Source organism: Mytilus trossulus, chromosome 4, assembly GCF_036588685.1.
Source record: "Mytilus trossulus isolate FHL-02 chromosome 4, PNRI_Mtr1.1.1.hap1, whole genome shotgun sequence".
Classification (NCBI taxonomy): domain Eukaryota; kingdom Metazoa; phylum Mollusca; class Bivalvia; order Mytilida; family Mytilidae; genus Mytilus; species Mytilus trossulus.
The window spans coordinates 82,264,852-82,286,256 of record NC_086376.1 but is presented as its reverse complement, the minus strand read 5'-3'; the positions used below and the strand labels follow the sequence as shown (position 1 = coordinate 82,286,256).

At 31.0% G+C, this 21,405-nt stretch overlaps 1 protein-coding gene across 1 annotated transcript in view; it reads left to right on the top strand.

The window, feature by feature from the left end:
- LOC134716854 (hexokinase-1-like) overlaps nucleotides 1-12,753 on the top strand; it is a 62,213-nt gene extending 49,460 nt beyond the window's left edge. Inside the window, exons 15-21 of the mRNA XM_063579865.1 lie at nucleotides 760-975; nucleotides 6,505-6,684; nucleotides 6,976-7,088; nucleotides 8,520-8,678; nucleotides 9,243-9,382; nucleotides 9,711-9,847; nucleotides 10,364-12,753. Coding sequence (XP_063435935.1) covers nucleotides 760-975; nucleotides 6,505-6,684; nucleotides 6,976-7,088; nucleotides 8,520-8,678; nucleotides 9,243-9,382; nucleotides 9,711-9,847; nucleotides 10,364-10,468 — 1,050 coding nt within the window. The 3' untranslated portion in view covers nucleotides 10,469-12,753. The remainder of the gene's footprint in view (nucleotides 1-759; nucleotides 976-6,504; nucleotides 6,685-6,975; nucleotides 7,089-8,519; nucleotides 8,679-9,242; nucleotides 9,383-9,710; nucleotides 9,848-10,363) is intronic.
- The last annotated feature ends 8,652 nt before the right edge of the window (nucleotides 12,754-21,405 follow it).

The following is a 21,405-nucleotide window of genomic DNA, read 5'->3' as shown; positions in this document are numbered from 1 at the left end:
ACGCAAGTACCAGTATTTAAAGAAATTTGTGCGAATGTCCTATTGACATGCCAGCTTAAAGTTTTTTTATTTAACAATAAGAAATATGATAAGTTTAATCCATTGGGCCATTTAATTTATATTCAGTTTGAGTACAGAGATACTGATTATGCCTTAAAAGTTAATTACTAGTAAAGAATATGTGGGGTATTATCCAGTTTTAGGACATTTCCATAAGATAAAATGCACATTAAAACAACTCTTGCATTCTGACCTTGTAAAGCCATAAAAAATATTATGTTTGTTTGCCCTAACCCCTACCTACCCCAAAAAAAAGCTGCCTACACAAATCTTTTATTGTCATATAGTGCCTACCTATCTACCCAGTGACTACTGTTTCAACCTTTGGGTAGGGTTTGGACAAACCAAAATATTTTTAAGTGTGGCCTAATTTCAGAAATGAATGCTTCAGATTTAGAAGTAAGCAAAGAGGCTATGAAAATGTTCAATATTTTCTTTTCAACCAATATAGAATACCATAAGAGGTGATTGATAGATTTATGGCTGCATAACGTCCAGCAGCAAATATTTCATGCATATTCAGATAGAAATGTATTATCTTTTAGACAAGAAACTATGGTAATGTGTCCTCTGCCCTTCTATCTAACTACAATACTAACAAAAATGAGAATTAAAGCTGTTGTGTCTTTTCAGCTGTTAGAGTATTTTCATACCTCAGATTGCGATATTAAATTTACACATTTATAATTTATTTTTCAGTTATTTGACCATATAGCAGACTGTATCTGTAAGTTCGTCAATACACATGACATTATTGGAGAGAAGTTACCATTAGGTTTTACATTTTCATTCCCATGTAAACAAGAAGGACTAGCCACAGCCAGACTTTCCAAGTGGACAAAAGGATTCAGATGTGAGGGTGTAGTGGGAGAGGACCTGTGTATACTGTTACATGAAGCTTTAAAAAGAAAAGGGGTAAGGATGATTGCTTAACCTCATTGCAAAGATTTTATCTTTTTTATTCAAAATTTAAAAAAGACATGATGTACAAATAGATGGTATCTCAGTAAGTTATTTGACAAATAATCTCACTATGCCATTCAAGAAAGAAAAACCAAATTGGTAAGATTAAGTTGGGACAAATTGTATACAGGTTGGATTTTGATGATGCCTGGATCCTCCACCATGTAATATACCTGGCTTAGGTTTGGTGGACTTCAGACAAGTATTACATATAAATCAAACAAAGCACCTTCAAATAACATCCTTTTACTTTGAATTCAAACACAAAAAGGGGCTGATACATGTAATAATCACAACAATAGTGGATAAGGCTATACAGTTCCGGAAAATATGCATTCAACATACAGATATACATCACAAAATATTATTTGTGGGCCCAGTGTCTGACAACAAATTTCATTTAAGTTGTTTATTTGACAATCACAGTTTTGAACAAATCTGAAATTGCAAAGAAGGTAATTTTTCCTAGTAATGAAAAGAACAAATGAAAACATTATACTTTTTACCATAACATTTCTTCAGATATTTAACATTCTCAATTTTATTTACTAAACTAATGGCTAAATATTATTTACCTACATTATTCTAATGTCATTCACCAGTTTCAAGACAAAGTGAATAAGACATTTGTTAAAAAAGCTTTAAATAAAATAACTAAAAAATAGTATTAATTTATAAGAGAGTATATGGAAAAAAATCAACCATGGAAATTTTATGGTAATTCCAGAAAATTATTATAGAATTAGGATGCTAAGCATATTTTTTTTATTCAAATCAGAGAAAATTCTAAGCTCTTGGCTTGTGAAAAGGAAGCCATTAAATTTTAAAGTAAACAATTAAAGTCCTTTGTAAACTATCCTTATAGGTAAATTTCTGATAAATGTGTCTGACTATATCATAACAAATCATGATTGTAATCTTTGCACCTGAACTTCTAAAGACATAAAGTACAGGGTTAATAAACTTCATGAACGACATGTTTGCAGAATACAAAATATATTTTTTTACCCCAGTGAATAATATTTGTTCTACATGCAAGGTCATTAAGTAACATCACTCACGCTATACTTCATTTTACAAAAATAAAAACAAATTGACCTACATTTATAAATTTTAAGACAAACAAACAAGAACATTTTTTTATTGCTTATTTTTTAAGATTTGTCTTATGGACAGTGACAGATCTGCATTTTAAATGAAAAACTTTAAATTGATTTCATCAAACTAATTTTTTATACTATTATTCAAGCATCAAGCTGTCCCTGCTAAGGTTTTTATAGAACAACTTCTGATGCATGATACAATGTATATGCAAGGTTATCTGATGGCATACATTTGTGTTATATGATAAATATGTCAAAAAGATCTGTGTATGTGTACTGTTATGAACGAATTAGTAGATAAAATATTTGCTCCTGAAAGGTTAAAAAGCCTATTTTTAAATGGAGAATAGCAATAATGAAAAAAAAAACTTGACTCTAAAGCAATTTACAATTCAAATTCAAATATTTTATTGGACAAAGCACATATGATACAATGCGTATTCCAAGATATAAACACATTAAACATGACAATTTATGCAAATACAACATAAAGAAAACATTTGAAGTACCAATTATATATATAATATCACAGTATTACATAGTATTATACTTATGGTAGACCAACTGACATTAGATTATTATTACCAGCTTCAAAAGCTTGACTTAAATAACTACATATTTGTCTGGTGTTAACTAGATTTACTGGATTAAGTAAATAGATCGTTGATTGAATATCATCATCATTATTAAGGTTTTTGAAAATATCTAACTTCTCTCGAAGGTCTTTATATAGAGGACAATGTAAAAGAAAATGAACTTCATCTTCCACTTTATCTTTACAAAGTTTGCAGTATCTTTCACTTGCTAAAATTTTTGGTTTGCTATACCTCCCAGTTTCAATTGCAAGTGAATGTGCACTTATTCTAATTTTTGTAAGCAGTGACCTATCATATTTTTTAATATCAAATCTTAAGTAAGCTTTCAAGTCAAATGATGAGCACATTTTACTATAAAATCTTAGTTTACCTGTGTTATTAGATTTAATATTCTCAAGTTGACCCAAAATCTTGCATTTATAAAAGTTTTTCAGTGAGTCCTCAAACATATTATGTGATATTTGAAGTGAATCAAAGTTGATTAACTTTTTTAGTTTATGTAAGGACTGTACCCAGCAAGCGCTCTTTAGTGTATACAATTTTTTATCTTCAATGAATGCAGATTTTAATAGATCAAATTTTGGGTTGTTTCCAACTTCAATGTCAGTTAATCTAGCATAGTATTTAAACATTAGTTTATATGATATAAAACACACTGGATATAGCTCAAGTTCTGTAGTAAAGCTAAATTGGAAGCCTTACCATGAACACCAAGAACATTTTTCATAATCATATTCTGAACCTTTTCAAATGGTAGTTTATCAGCAGTGTCAAGATTTATATTAAAATCTGAGATGAAGATTGGTGGTTTGCTCAGGCCACTCTGGCTTCCTCTACCAGTAAAAACTGGTTAAGTGTAAAATAATTTCCTATGTGATTGCATTGTCTATTTTATAGAAGTACATTTTGTACAAAGCCCTTTCAAGGCTATCATACAAAACAATCCTTAAGTGTTTGTAGCATCTACAATTGATATCACTAGTAGAGTCACTAGCAATTGTCTTCTAATGGACAAACAATATCAAGTGTTTGTATCCTTGCCAACATTTGCAATCATTGTGTTTTTCTGTAATAGTACTAAACATTAAGATGTTTGTTTGTATGGAATAAATACATTAATAGCAACACTTTGCTATATACAGAATATAAATGCAATGTCTCTTTATTTGTCTCGATTTAAAATTCATTTTGAGCTCTTATCTGGAAAAAAATGACGTCATTGATGCAATTATACCATAAAATACCTAATGGTGAAATCTTTAATGAACTCTTAGTTTCTTAGATGCGTAGATTTTTAATTGTCATAAGAGACCGGAGATTAAACTCTCATTTGCTATGATGTTGTCTCGTCATTGATGACATTTTCCCGTCTTCGTCTATTTTATGTTGTAATTGCTTAAAAAGAAAATTAAAAAAGCTAATAGAACATTTAGTTTGAGGAGGCAGATCATGTTTTGGTAAACTTCAAGTCAATAACTTTTGTCATCTATTATATTTCATATTCATAACGATGATTATACAACAGCTTGGCTTTTTGTTAGTTTTACATGAATATTGAAATCAATACGGAAAAGATTAACTTGTAGGATTTCTATCTATACAATATTATAATAAGGAGATATGAACTCTGATATTTTATAATTCATGTATTTCTAGTTAAGGCCTTTTAAAAGTTCAGCTGTTCTTAATTTTGTAAGATTTTTTTGTCCAGCATGACAAATTCAAAATTACTGGTTGCCTCTCACACACATCACATTCTTTACATGCCTGTCTTTAGCCAGGAGTCTGTAATTCAGTAGTTTCTGTTTCTTTCTTTATTTATCATTTGGCTGTTTTTGCATATAACAGGCTGTCAGTTTTTACCCTTTTGAATCATTTAACATTTTGTCTTTTTTGGGCATTCTATAGTGTAAGGCATGGGTTTTGCACAATGGTTAAAGGTTGTAGGGTGACCTAAACTTGTTTACAGCTCTCCAGTACTAAGATAGAAGTCTGATTGGTATTATTCATATCACATTTCCCTATTTTCTGTTACTAAGTTTGTTTTTCATTAAGTTTATAATCAAGACACAATTATGAAATTAGAAATGCAAATGTTTCATTTAAAGTTGAATTATATTTTAAGAATGCCGGTACTGCAATATCCTAGGGAGCCCTAGAGTTATTCTAAAGTATTAATCCTAGACAAGCTTATAATGACTTTCACCTATTTATCAAACCCTTCTTTAAAAATTGTTTGCCTCAGGACTCAGAGTTGACTTGTGTAATAGTGTAAAGAAGATTGATATTACAAAGAATAGGGTTTTAAATGAATATTATTCCATAACATAAAATTTGTAAACTAGTCCATAGTTAAAAAAAACTGCTATCATTTTAAAGATTAAAATTAGCATATATGTACTTTTATGTGAGACAAGGTTACATGTTCTTAAGATTTTATAGATAAACTTTTAATAATTATCAAATCATAAATAAATTTTTCATAAATATAATAAAACTGCACAGATCAAAATTCTGTTACACAACTGCATTTTATTACTGTTTGTTTCATAACTTTTACTTGTTATGTCAGTGCACATGTTTGTAATTAACCTAGAAACACAAATTCTATGCTATTTTAGACCATAGACATTTTGCAATCTGTCAACATTCTTAAGCAAAGACATGCAATATATGTTTCTGGGATCAAAAGTGATTTGCCTGCAAATGCATCTTTTTATTTTTTATAATTCTTGAAGAGTTTGCAATTTATACAAGTAACCTAGGCCTATAATGTTGTTTTTCTTTTAATTTTGAACAATTCTTTAGAAAAATACTTCAAAGATTTATCCTGGATCTGTCTATACAGATAAGTAGTGGTTTGAAAGTCATATTTAGCAATATCAAAGAAACAGTCATTAAACTTTTGAATTTTATTTTTGGGGTTCGTAATTAGTACAAACATTTAAAATGATATTATTTTAAAGTTTACAAGGGAAATTCTACTTCTCCTCATTTACAGACTCACTCTATTATGTATTCAAAATTTTATCTGTACATTTATTATTGTGAATTATTCTTCAAGAAAATGTGGCACATTTGATTGTGTCCCATAATCTAACATATTATTTTGAAGGCCCTTGGTAAGTCTTAATGAAAAATAACTTGTGTCATAAATGTCAAAAACTGTACAGGTTTTTCTTATATATATGTGTAGTATTAACCTTTGTATATATATTATAGTTAATAACAGAAGATTTAATTTGGTCAACACATTAGTTTTTCAGTAGCCATTTAGGTCAATTCTAATTTTGTATTTTATAAATCGTCTATTTGCATATACATTGTATTACCATATCAGACACCAGCCATTTTATTTTATACTTTTTTTCCATCTCTTGTAAATTCACTAAAAAAGAACCCTGACCTTCATACTGTTCTATCTACTAACAGGTTTGGGGCTCTGGCTGAAAAGTCTACATTTGACCACTTTCAGTCCTCTTGGCGTTATCACTGTGGTCAGTTTTTATGGACAGAGAAATTAGTACCTGGAGAGAACCATTAACATTCAGCAGGAAACTAATCAATAAAGTTTTGAGTCAAACATACTTTGCCACAAGTTGGGTACTTATACTATTTTGCCACTGAGCCTGCACTATAGCTTTTCAGGAGAACCCCTCACAGTAAAAAACAAAAACTATAGTGCCTAAGTATGTCAAATCCTTGGAAACAAAAAAGCTATGTTTGAGTTTTAATGATAATAGTAGAAATATAGTCCAATAAACATGTCTATTTTATTTCAGAATATTGATGTAGAAGTGGTTGCTATTATTAATGATGCTGTGGGTACACTTATGTCAACAGCTCACAGTGACAGAAACTGTGAAATAGGGTTAATCTTAGGAACTGGTTGTAATGCATGCTACATGGAAAATTTAGAACATGTGGGACTATGGGATGGAGAAATCAGGAATCCAAAACAGGTAGATATATGTGTGTGGAATTGTCAAAATGAACAAAGTTTTTTGGTAAATTTATGTCTTTTTGATTCATCAAATAAAATTGATTTAAACTCAGTAAAAGAAACTTTTTTTCATTTTTAATCTAAATCTTATAATTGTAAAACTGAAAAAAAGTGAAGAGAAAGAAATATTTGTCTGCTAAAGTTAAAAATATAATGCATGAGAATTTAACTTTATAATGTATAAAGAGAAACAATGATTATTTCTCTACATAATACTTGTATAATGAGAATTGTTATTAAACTTTTCTAGGTGATAGTAAACACTGAATGGGGAGCATTTGGTGATAATGGCTGCTTGGATTTTATAAGAACAGAATATGATAGAGAATTGGATACATTTTCTATAAACCCTGGAAAACAAATGTAAGTTGGAATGCTGGGAAATAAACCAGAACAAAACAGATTGTTGTGAACTTGCAAGCAATGAATTTAACATTTAAAAGAATAGTTAGTCAATGTAATTTTCTGGGGTGGAGGATTTAAGGATGCTAAATATATGCCTTCTGGAAGGAGGACCCTTATTCATCTGGCTGTCTTGTTAAGGCTTCTTTGATATGATGCTATTAAACATATCATATATTATGGTACTAAACTTTGTATTATCAGAGGCAGATTTAGGGGGGGGGGGGCATTTTCTGGGGAAAATTTAGTTGCTTATATAGGGAATCACTAAATCCGCCACTGATTCTCAATTGAACTTTCTGATATGAATGATATTGTTTTTTCACGCACATATCATACATTTTCAATAGACACTTCTGTTTTGTCTCAAGCGAAATTTTCTATTTTAAGTGTTATTTTGGACAGATTACAAAAGTTACTGATGTTTTCCAGTTCAAGAGTTTCATCTGATTTCATTTTACAAAGAACAGAATTTATTTGGCACCGATTTCATTTTTTTCCCCCTATGAATAGAAATTTCTTTATATAAATTAAATTAGATCTGGATACTAAATTTTTAAAAGACAGTAACATCAGAACCAAATTTTTTAAAGAAACTAAATAATGTCTGTAGGTCACCAGGTATTGTGCTGTTTCTTTTAAACTGTCAATCAACTTCCTGAATTAAAAGTTAATCATGTCATGAATATGATACTTCATGCAGTCATGTGTTCATGTAATTGTGTCACTAAGAAGAAATTATCATGATGGTGAGCCCTTCACAGAGGACGAAAAATGAAATTTGATATAAATCCTCTTCATAGAGGACGAAAATGAAATATGGTATTTATCTTCAATCTTCAATAGCATTTGAAACTGTTAAGACATTAATGCTGTTATAAATAGGTGAACATACGAAAAACTAAAATTAAAATTTGATGATAAAAGTTTTTGTGATTGTTTACTTTTGCATTATGATACGCTGATATTTTGAAAACTAGGGGTTATGACCTTAGTTTAAAGTTTCTTTTGAAGGTACAGATGGCCTGTTGTATTGCTTTTATTCACTTTGTGCCTTTGTCAAATTAATATATTCTTTGTGCTATGTCATTCTTAATTTGTAGACATCTTCTTTCTTATTGAAATAAATCAGTCAATAAATATTAATTTTGATTTTGACTCCCAATATTAATGCAAAAGTTTATGAAAAAGAAACTTCTTTTTTTCCTATTATAGGTTCACAAAAAATAAAAGCTCAATTTTGAATGCTTCATTTGTTTACACTATTTCTAATAACTAATTTTCACAATTTTGTCCATTGTACATATGTAATAATAAATGCATGCGAAAAATTTCTGATCTTACAGTATTATATCCTTTTATTGACTCTACAATTAACAATTAACATTATAGATTGGAAAAGATGATCTCTGGGATGTACATGGGAGAGATTGTACGTCTGGTGTTAGAAAGGTTGACAATGGAAGGTTTATTATTCAGTGGTGTGGATCGGGAATGTGAATTGTTTGTACGAGGACGGTTTTACACAAAATATGTGTCAGAAATAGAGAGGTAAATAATATTCATTTATCTTTATCTTAAACTATTAAAGAACACACTGACCCTGACACAAAGTACACACTAAAAGTATGAAATAAAGCACAACAGAAAAAGTGTTAAAGGGAGATAATTCATTTTGGATTTTACAGTTGAAATATAGTTAGACAAAAACTATTTCAGTTAAAAATAAAAAATAAGTTGAAATAGCTGTGCAAATTTATCAGGGTTATAACTTTTCAAGTGAGTCTTCCTGGTTAATCACCACTCTTCTTTACTATACTGTTTATTATATTGTATTTGATATTTTCATCTCATCTTGTCATGTGTGTTTGTGTTATTTTATATGACTTTTGATGAACTTCTTTGTACTATTGTATCTTTATGGTACATGTATTTAAGAAATAAAGAATCTTGAATCTTGACAATATTTTATTTAGTAAACAAAAAAATATAAATGCACAGTACAACAATGCAGGGGTTGGAAATCCTATGACAAATCACTTATTGAAATTCTTCCTCTAATTTCAAATGAATTCATTACCTCAGATTTATTAAAATTGTTTTTAATTTTTTCAGTGATCATGATGAATTCTTCCGTAATACTAAACAAGCATTAGATGAGTTAGGATTAGAAGGATATAGTTCAGAAGATTGTAAAATTGTAAAATATGTGTGTACCTTAATCTCTGCAAGAGCTGCATTCCTGTCAGCAGCTGGTATGTATTATAAGTTAATCTATATGACATGTTTTGTGCAAAAATTTTAAAAAAATCAATAAAGCACAATGCTATTTAAAGCACATTTCAAGTTGACAACGACAATTTACTGAAGACAATCAATGAAAGTATTCATTACCAAGTCACATATAATTTGCTTAGTTTTAGATGATAGATGACATTAAAAGCAAGATTTTAGTGTTTATACACAGTCATACTTATTTTTTTGTCATGAAAGAGAGATAACTCTGTTTTTTAAAAGAAATTTTATAAGAACACATTGTTGGACTCATCTATATTATTAACATGCATTTTTGTTTTCTTCTAGGTCTTGCAACTCTGATCAACAAGATCAATAAACCCAATATGACAATTGCCGTTGATGGCTCGCTTTACAGATTTCATCCCCGATTCCATAATCTCATGTGTCTTAAAATGAAAGAACTTGTAAAACCAGGATTGAAGGTAATATTATAAGATACTACTTTATTTGTATGAACAAATTTTTTTATAAGGACACCAAATAGACTTTCCCAGTTGCGTAAAAAAAAAACCCAGCCTTGATGAAACATTACAAAAATATAACCATTTCATCAACTCCTAGAATAAACAAAATTAAATAGTAGATGCAATAGGCCGAGATGAAAATAGAAATAGACACAGAAGACCCTATTTACAAAAGGGAATAGAATTTTGGTAATTAAGATAATATAGATATGGCAGTTTTACTTTTGTGGTTTTCATATTATACTGAAGGAATCTAAGTTGAATAACTTTTGAAAGGTGTAAATTAACATTTTCTATGATAAAACCTGATTACCATTTGTTTGTGCTTTCTATTGTCTCTTATATTCTTTCGAGATAAAATTTACAAAAAACACCAAAAAAAACCCACTCTTAAAATTTTGACACATTACACTATTTGGCTATTCATCAAATTCGCACCAGACTATTTATTGATAAAGAGTATCTTTTTTTCAGTTCCAGTTACAATTATCTCATGACGGTAGTGGTAAAGGTGCTGCACTAGTGGCAGCAGTGGCCACACGACTGCGAGACAGTAAAGAAATTTCATTGGAGTGCTGACTCAGTCCATCACAAATATGATTTTGACAATGTGATATTAAAAAGCATTTCTGTTGATTGTATGGTGCATAAGTTTGTTTTTGTTAGCAAGGTGTTATGAATGAAAAACGTTGGTCATATTAAAAAAAATTATATATTTCAATCCCTGTAATTTTAATAAAGACATACTTTTATAGGTATAAACTGGATATGTTCTAGTTTTAGTATTTTGTTTTTGTTCCTTTAACTAAAGCAGAGAATTAAATTGCTGGATTTGCTTAAATATTTGGTTTGGGATTAAAATTTTAATTTGACTTTAATATGACCACAGTAAGGAGAGGATAATAGAGAGAGAGAGAAAAGGAGAGTGGAATTATGAAACATCCAGTTTTGATGAATGAAAAGTTATGTCTGCATTTAAAGCTTGTATAATGCTAATGTGTGAATGTACTGTGTTCAAGATACTCAAATATTGTTAAATTGTTTTGTTAAAGCTAGAATTTCTAGAATGAGTTGTTGACTTTTTTTAAGGTGTATGAGAATTGTTTGACATGTGTGAAGCCTTTTAAACCAAAGTTCTTGGAAAATAACAGTTTTTCATTCTAAATTTTTCAGTATTGTATTAGAAATGTATGTATATTGGACAACACTTATTCTATGTTTAGAGGAATTATTTTGACTATTCAGTGTTTACTTTTGATTTCTGAAAATATTATTAGGAAAGGATTTTTATTAACAGGATTTGTATACTGTGTATTCATTTATTTACGTGGGTACCAATTTTCATGAATTAAGGAGAACTAACATGTTCGTGGATATTTAATTTCGTGGTTATGCTGAAATCTGCATACAAGCCTTTAGAAAATTTGGTATTCAATGATCATTTAATTTTGTGGTTCACTGTTTACCAGGAAATCCACAAAAATTGGTATCCAAATAATAATTATGAATATGTGAGACAGAGTCCTAGTTATTTCCCTTTATTGCCATTTTTAAGGTCAATTGTACACATATTCCTTCATAAACTCATCAGTTACAAATTGTTATACATTGTACTGATTGTTAAACTTAGAAAAGGTTTTCTTCTGAACAATATAGAATTTTAAAATGCTATATCACTACCATCTTTCAATTGCATTCAACTACAGTGATCAAGGGAAAGAACACATTGAAAACTATCTCTTTAATCCTGTCTAATTTAAATAATCCTTAAATCTGAAATTTGAATCCTTTAAGAAACAAAACACAAGATTTAATTCTATGTATTACTTGAAAGACACATTTTGTCTTGTGACAATCATGATTTGTGTTCATAAATATTAAAAGGAGTTTGAACTGATTTCCATTTTGATTGGAAAGAGATCTTTTTTCTCAGTTCCATTATCCATCTACCAGGACACAATGAAATCACAGTTGAACTAGGAAATGAAATTGTTGCAACTAAACGCATTGGCAAACTCCATTTACTAGCTCTACTTTACTCATAAAAAAAGAAAATATTACTATGAAATTATCAGACCCACTAGACTTTTCAAACTTTTTGAAATATTCCTTGTGGTTATCCCATTTGTTTTCCTTTTTGCACATGAAAATACCAAACATTAAGGATATTTTATATATTGGAACTAATTTATCTTTACCATATCATCTGAAAATATTGGTGTCTTGTGCATTCCAACATTTAATTCCATAAAATTACAATGACCAATGAAGATTGAAAATGAATCCTGTAATTTTTCTGTGGACTTCTGGTTTATACAAGTCTTTAACGATAATTTTCATGTAATAATCATGAAAAAACATGCACAGTTTAAGTCACCTATTATTCTTGTTACTGCATCGGTTGTGAAAACCATCACCAGATATTGTATATAGTCCTAGCCTAGGCTTGTTTGAAATTAACAAATATGTATATACACTGAACTGTTAATACATTAATCCTCCAAATCAACAAATTGTACCTTTTTAAAAAATTTGTAACATGTCCTGAAAAAAGTTTCAATTTTTTAGGACATTCCTGTTAGTTTGATAAATTTAACTATCAATATATCAACATCCAGGTGAACTTGAAGATGAAATTTTTCACCTGATGTTTATGAAAACAACTATTGTACTCCGAGATCAACAAATCAAAGTACAACAGGTGACAAAACATTCACAGTTAAAAATTAAAAAAAAGTATAATTTGTTGAGTTAGGTGGATTGATGAAGTGAAATATGCAAATTGTATACAGCAAATATAACTTATTATAACCATTGTATATAAACCAATATAAGTTGTTACATGAATGAAATTAAGAAAATAACTGTGTTTGAAGTTGTTTTTCAGTAAAATAAAAAAAAGTGGAATGAATGTCTCAATGAGATTGCAATCAAACCAGTACTGTAAATTCAGAAATTATTGTGTGCATTTATAATATTGCGATTTTGTCATTTTACACATGAATGCGATTTTCCTTTTTTTTTTTTTTTAAAGCTACAGGGTCTTAAACAAAAAAATGGTACAATATGCCAAGCTCTTTACCAATCCACAGTACCCCAGTAAATTTTGTTAGAAAACCAAATTTTAACAGAGAATACCAAAGAATAGACAACTTTCGAGTTCATCCGTCACCGGAAAAAACTCGTCAATTATACGCGCCTTTATCGCAGTCATCTGTGCGTTTAGGGGCGTCGTCACTTCCTGACAAGGTTGAGCGAGTGGTTGGAAAATTAATTCTATATTGTGCGAATTATTCGGCAATTTGAATTCTAAAAATAGACAATCAACACTGCTGTCATTAGGGAATTGTCAGTAAGTACCTACAGAGCAACCATTATTTCTAGTTTATCCTGCACAAAAACGATCACTAAGACGCTTGATGAACGTAAATAGTGCAGGGATACAGGCGAGCCCCTCTATCTGGTAAATGACGTCATAAAGGCGTGCATAATTGACGAGTTTCTGCCGGTGACGGATGAACTCGAAAGTGGTCTATTGTAATCAATACCAGTAAAAAATTAGAACATGTAATAATACAACACAAATTGTTTACAGCAAATATAAATTATTGCAACCATTTGATATATTAATCCATTTAGTTAAATTGTCTCTTGTTTAGATTATAAATAGAGTTAACATAAACTTTCAAAGATCTGTTTGGACCTTCAGTGGCTGAGTGATGTAAGTACTGCGATCACTAGCCAGTCAACACTGTTGTTGTGAGTGTGAAACCCCTGGTGCGGATGCACTTGAATCACATCTTAATTGACTAGCATTGTTTGTCAGTTCTCTGATCAAAGGTTTGTGGTTTTATACTGGCACTCTGGCTTCTTCCACCAATAAAAACTGGCCACAACAAAATGACACAAAAGGGGTGCTTAAAAGTGGCGTTAAAGCACAAAAAATTAATTCAAACCAAACCAAACCAAAGATCTGCCACTAGCACAAGTATACAAGACAGTTTTCTTTCTATTCAAAATGTAAACAGAAAAACAACATATGACAAATGTACAACTTCTCTATATATCACTAGAATAAGTATAACTAGAGGCTCTAAAGAGCTTGTGTCGCTCACCTTGGTCTATATGGAAGCAGATGGATTCATGACTAAATTGTGTTTTGGTGATGTGTATGTACATCTTACTTTACTGACCATTCTTGCTGCTTACAATTATCTCTATCTATAATGAACTTGGCCCAGTAGTTTCAGTGGAAAATGTTAGTAAAAATTTGCAAATTTTATGAAAATTGTCTATAAAGGACAATAACTCCTTAGGGGTCAATTGGCCATTTCAGTCATGTTGACTTATTTGTAAATCTTACTTTTCTGAACATTTATTGTTGTTTATAGTTTATATTTATCTATAATAATATTCAAGATAATATCCAAAAACAGCAAACATTTCCTTCGAATTATCAATTCAGGGCCAGCAACCCAACAACGGGTTGTCCGATTCATCTGAAAATTTCAGGGCAGATAGATCTTGACCTGATAAACAATTTTACCTCCATACAGATTTGCTATAAATGCTTTGGTTTTTGAGTTATAAGCCAAAAACTGCATTTTACCCCTATGTTCTATTTTTAGCCATGGTGGCCATCTTGGTTGGTTGGCCGGATCACCGGACACATTTTTCAAACAAGATACCCCAATGATGATTGTGGCCAAGTTTGGTTTAATTTGGCCCAGTAGTTTCAGAGGAGAAGATTTTTGTAAAAGTTAACGATGACGGACGACAGACGCCGGACGCAAAGTGATGGAAAAAGCTCACTTTGCCCTTTGGGCCAGGTGAGCTAAAAAGGGAAATAACCAGAGATGAGATTCCTGACTTGATATAGGTAGATTTATAGCTGATGATGTTAACAGTAGCTTTTTTCTAACTCCACAGGTCAGCCTTTTTGATATTGATCATCAAACAAAACCTGACAACAAATACCAACAACACTCTAAAAATGATTATAGACATGTAAATGATAAAAAAAAGTATACATCATATTATAAAGTTCATTCCACCCGCAACAATCCTTTTAGTTAAAAAGAAGCAGATACTAGATTGCAAAAAAAAATATAAGCTAGTTCATCCTAGAGATTAAAAATAAACCAAACTCAAACAAGCACACATGATTTCTGAAGATCAATTTACAGTCTTCAATAACTTAACAAACTTTGTTGAGTTCTCTGAGCCCAATGGTGAGTCAGGTCTGAAGGTTTACACCAGCTATTACTTGGCCAGTTGTCCTTTGTTGAGTTCTCTGAGCCCAATGGTGAGTCAGGTCTGAAGGTTTACACCAGCTATTACTTGGCCAGTTGTCCTTTGTTGAGTTCTCTGAGCCCAATGGTGAGTCAGGTCTGAAGGTTTACACCAGCCATTACTTGGCCAGTTGTCCTTTGTTGAGTTCTCTGAGCCCAATGGTGAGTCAGGTCTGAAGGTTTACACCAGCCATTACTTGGCCAGTTGTCCTTTGTTGTCATACATTTAAAAAATATCTCTGAAAACACTCCGGTGGTTCTTTTATAGTATTAACAATATATAATTTATACCTTGAGTTTTTTTTTATCAACAACAAAACATGACAGCCTTTTCTGAAATAGAACACTGGATATTAGTTTATCCTCTTGACAACTGATCAGCTTGAAATCCAGCTTTCCTTGAATATCCCTTGTATCTTAGTAGCTAGTATATTGTATCCTAGGTTCTAATTCATAAAAAAACGGATCTGTTGATGCTAGAAATTGAATCACAGTTTTTGTTATTACCTCAAAACCTAAAACCGAAAATCTGCAAGATATACTTGCCCTGGGACTATCATACATTATTGTGTACAATAAGTAAGTGTAATAGTCCCTATTGGTTTGAGTTTATACAGTGACTGGCTAAATCAAAAGTTATCGCACCTGAAATTCATGTTCTTAAGTCGAAAACGCGAAAATTCGAAGTCGAAATCACGAAATATTTTTCTTTCTGATTTCATGTTTTCACGTTTTCGCGATTTTCATGTTATTATAACATAACATTTTAAATATAATTTAATGCACCAAGGGACAAGGGATATACTATTGAATGCGGTAGACAAGAACAACTATCCTCCACGTGTCAGAACCAGATTAACAAAACAGAGAAACTGAATCTGGTCAATTAACAAATATTATATTTAAAGATGTCAAAAATATGATCTCAAGCAAATTGTATATTCAAAAGCATTTTATACAAATGCATCTGTTTTTAGTTTTTGCTTTACGAATGTGCCGGATTAGCTTTGAACCTTTCATTATTAATCTGCAATGCAATGTCATTATTGTACAGCATTTTATAGTGCATGGATTCAGGAAAGACATATACAATATACTATGAAAAATAGAAGTTACCTTAAAGTAAGAGCAACTTTTGTGTTTATATACAGTTAAAATCAATGACTTCCTGTTAGACGCCGTCAAATGCATGTCCAGTATGGCATTTCTACATCTACATTTATACATTTACATCGTTGAAATGCAAATGGTCTAGAAGACCCATCACGCAAATGTACCTATGAAGTCATTCAATATGGTGTTCATTAAAAAAAATACATGTGAAATTAAAACGTTTAGTGTTTGTTTTGTGACTACTCAATCAATCTAATTAAAATATAGATCTCTGATTTCGTTAAACTGTACATATGAGTCAAACGAAAGCAGGAATCTATATTTCAATTGGATTGCTGGCTTCTCCGTCTGATAAGATGCGATGATGTTCTTAAATGCATCTGCATCTTCTATATTTAAGATCATTTAACAATCTTATTGGTAAGGTATTCCAGGTACGACGTGGAAAGAAGCTATATATGGTTGACGTTTGAAGGTTTCTAAATTTACATTGGTGATATTGCTGTGTTGCCCTGCTTTGTTGTTCTACATAATCTGGAATAATTTTCGCTACATGGCAATGTGGTTTACTCTGACGTCACATATATATACGATGTTGGTCACTTGGTGTTCCAAACGACAAAAGACCAGAAAATACTGCAAGAAATAATCATTGGCAAACAAGCTTAGCCGTTTGAGCAATCAACTGGGATGCGTATAAATGCACACAAACAATGCTACATCCCGAACTTCAATATAACACAAGTTAACAACAACCCCGGATATATCTAGGAGGTAACTATCAGCTGGTCTGAATTGGACCACTTAGTATACAAAATATAGCCAAAAAGGCAAAAATTTAACCCTTTTTCCAGAAGGAACCTTACGTACATCCCGCAGGAATAAAACAAATGCATACATTTCACTAATATAAATACGTTCAACGATGGCATACACAGTAAGAGAATGAAAACACGTACAGTCAGAGTAGCAGATATCAACAAGCTAGCTATATAGAAGGCAATACTATAACGGCTAACTCCATTATCAGGTCATTTCAGAAGAAATCAAATTCGGTCAACACCCCAAAATACTGATTCTACTTGTTGGATTATCAGTCTTAATTTTGTGTTCCTCCTGAATATGCACGGAATACTTGCCACCGGACTTTAAGAAAACAGAAATTAATCAGTTAATTTTTCAATGAAGTACTAACTGTAAGAATTATGTTCAGAAGTAAAAGCGTGGCACGGAAATCAATCAATTTTATAATGTGATTTAATTAAAATACCAAATGATATTACTGTGATAGATCACGTGACATGTAATGGACAGTCGAGGTTTTTAGTCGAGGGACTAAAATATGATTTTATATGTGAAATATGCCCAATAAGGGGAAGAAGAGAAACAACCCGTAAGTAACACAAGTGACAATAGTGCTACAAATGATCCCGATGGAAAGAAACCAAAGAAAAAGAAGGCGAAACAAAAAAAAAGTAAACCTCAATCAAAATGTACTAAGGAAGACGAAAAAACAGGTGTAGACATTACAAATTTAAACAAACAGTTAACCAGTACTCACTTTTTTCCGTCACTTGGATAACGGCGATTTAAAAAGTTTATTACAAGAAAATATTATGAACAATATGAATCAGTCTAGTTTTTCACACGACACAAACTTTTACTGCCCTAATCCAAATAATATGTTTCCAAGCCATAGAAAATGAAACAGACCTGTGTGCGGATGTGTTTTTTGAATTTTGTAGTAAATACTTAAAAATTGAAAACCCTGCAGATAAAATTACAATACTTGATTCGTTCAGATTAGGAAAAAAAGCTGAAAAAAAGAGACCAATCCTGGTAAAGTTTGCAAATTTTGAGATACGGGATCTTGTAAAGAAAAGTTCAAAGAATTTGAAAGATTCACCTTTTAGAATTTCTGAACAATTACCGTTAGAAATACAAAAAACGTAGAAAAGAAAAATTACCATTACTGAAGGAACTGCGCTCTAGGGATATCAAGGCATATTTTGTGAAGGACAAAATTTTTGTGGGTGGTAAAGAGTATGTCCCATAGAGGCATCACAGGGAACAATTGAGCAATTTAAAATGTTTAAGTTGGAATGTACATGGTTTAAATTCTTGTTATGAAGACAATGGTTTTTTGAATTTTGTAAATACTTACGAAATTTTGTTTTTATGTGAAACTTGGTTACAAGAGAAAAATATTATAGAAATAGAAGGTTTTGTGAAACTTATATGTTTGAATAGAAATGTTAAAATTGGTACTCGAAGTGAAGGTGGATTAGCTATTTTTTGTAAAACAAAGTTATCAGATGGTATTTCTATAGATAGAGAGATAGAATGTGGTACATGTATTGTTGTAATTAAACTAAATCATGAATTTTGTAATACTGCAAATGACATCTACATATGTTTTTCTTATATTCCACATGAAAAATCAAACTTGTTTTATAACAAATGTGATGTTGATTTTTATGATATTATAGAACGTATTTGTTTAGAGTATAAAGAAAAGGGTTCATTTTTAGTGTGTGGCGACCTAAATAGTCGTATTGGTGAAATTGATGATGTTTTATCAAATGATAACTTAGATCTGTATTTATTAAGTGTAGACCACGTGGAAACCCCGATTGTTCCGAAAAGGCACTCCGTAGACAAAACCGTTAACGCATTTGGTCGAAAACTTTTACAGTTATGTTATAATACAGAACTTACTATTCATGTATTGCTAAGGGAAGACTCGGAAATTGTGTTGGAAAATTTACATTTTGTACAATGAATGGCAGGAGTGTCAACGACTACCTACTTGTTTCACCTAGCGATTATAAACTTATTAAGAATTTTGATGTGCTGAATTTCAACGAATTTTCTGATCACGCTCCATTATTATTTGAACTTGAATTTCGAAATTTCAGACCGGAGTTATCGTTTCCAAAGATTCGCAATTACATAAAGTGGGATATAAAAAGATCTAAAGAATATATAGATATTATACTACAAGAACAAAATAATTTATTGTCTATAGTGAGTAACATTACCAATGAAAATAACTTAAATCATGCTGTTAAGGAAATTACAAACATCTTATTTGATAGTGCTAATAAAGTTTTTGGTAGATCTGTGTTAATACACCAAGATGAAATCAAAGTAAGGCCTAACAACGAGTGGTTTGATAACAATTGTGCGATTGCACGTAAAGATTTGCATGTGGCTAGAAACTTTTTCCAACATCACCCGTCAGACGTCAACCGAAAGGCATACGTTATTTCACGAAACAACTATAATAAAATGAAACGAAAAGCACAATTCAAATACAAACGTCAAAAAGGTATCGAACTTTGCGACTTAGCTAGTACCGAACCGCGAAAGTTCTGGTCGTCGTTAAAACGAAAAGTGAACAACAAGTGTAAAATTGATAACGAAACCATGATGAAACATTTTGAGTCAATACTAGGAGACAATTCGGAGGATCTATGTGAAGAAGTTCGTAATCTCATAGACAATACGGTATTTGGCGATATAAATGTTACACAATTAGACTCTGATATAACTGAAGACGAAGTAGTAGCATCAATAAAAAAAATGAAGTCCGGTAAAAGTTCAGGTAACGATGGACTAATAAGTGAAATGTTTTCTGCATGTCCTGACGTATTTGCGCCAATATTAAAGACTCTGTTTAATTACATTTATAGTTCGGGAATATACCCAGATTTATGGTCAGAATGTCTAGTAGTTGCTGTCCCAAAGAGTGGTGATCTATCCGATCCTAATAATTATCGTCCGATTGTATTGATCAGTGTTTTATCGAAACTTTATACTACTATTTTGACAAATCGTTTACTCAGTTGGTCCGAAGAAGAAGACATATTAATCGATAACCAATTTGGATTTAGACCCGGCAAGTCAACTGTAGACGCTATATTTATTTTATTTGGAATAATTTCGCATACACTTCAAAATAAACAAAAACTTTATTGTTCGTTTGTGGATTTCTGTAAAGCGTTCGACAAAATTAGCAGGAGGATTCTCATTTATAAACTATTACGGAGTGGTGTTAGCTCAAAATTTGTAACTATGGTTAGATCAGTATATTCATCTGTAAAAATGCGTGTCAAAACTGCCGATTTACTGTCCGACTCATTCGAAAATTTTCTTGGTGTAAAACAAGGGGAGCCCTTATCACCTTTAAAGTTTTTATTTTTTATAAATGACTTGATTGAAGACATGATTGAACATCAGTCCTTCAGCTGACATAGTTAACATTAATGAAGTTCTGATATACTTAATACTATTTGCAGACGATACTATATTATTTGGGAAATCTCCTGAAATTCTACAAGAACTACTTGATAAACTACTTATTTATTGTAATAAATGGAATATAGAAGTGAATATTAACAAAACGAAAGTTGTTGTATTCAAAAATGGCTGGCAACCCGTAACTGCAAAATTTTTCTATAACAACGAAGAACTAGAAATTGTCGATTCGTATATATATCTTGGTATGCTGATACAATGTAATGGAAAAATTTTAAAAACACAGAAGAGGTTAGCCTTACAAGGTTCACGATCTTTGGCAGCTCTGAATAATTCTACAAATGGTTTATACTTGACGAAGAAAAAGAAATGTGATTTGTTCGATAGTATGGTTGCGTCTGTGATAAATTATGCCTCGGAAATTTGGGGTTTCCATCGTGGAAATGATGTTGAAATTATTCATAACCGTTTTTGTCGATCTATTTTGAAACTGGGTAAAAGTACGCCAAATGTATTTTTATATGGCGAACTAGGGCGTTTGCCAATGTATGTAATAAGAAAACAAAAAGTTTTAAAATACTGGTTAAAAATTGTAACTCATAAACCACTTATTGTGTATGATATCTATATATTGTTACTCAGAGATGCAAATACTGGTAAAACTAATTGGGTTTCTAATGTTCGTGACCTATTGTTTAGTATTTGTTTAAACTTTGTATGGTACCAGCAGTCTGGTATGAATATATCATTAGATGTAATAAAAACTAGATTAAAAGATCAATATATTCAAAGCTGGTCTGCATCTATGCAGGATTGTGAGAAACTTACTATGTACAGAATTTTAAAATTAGA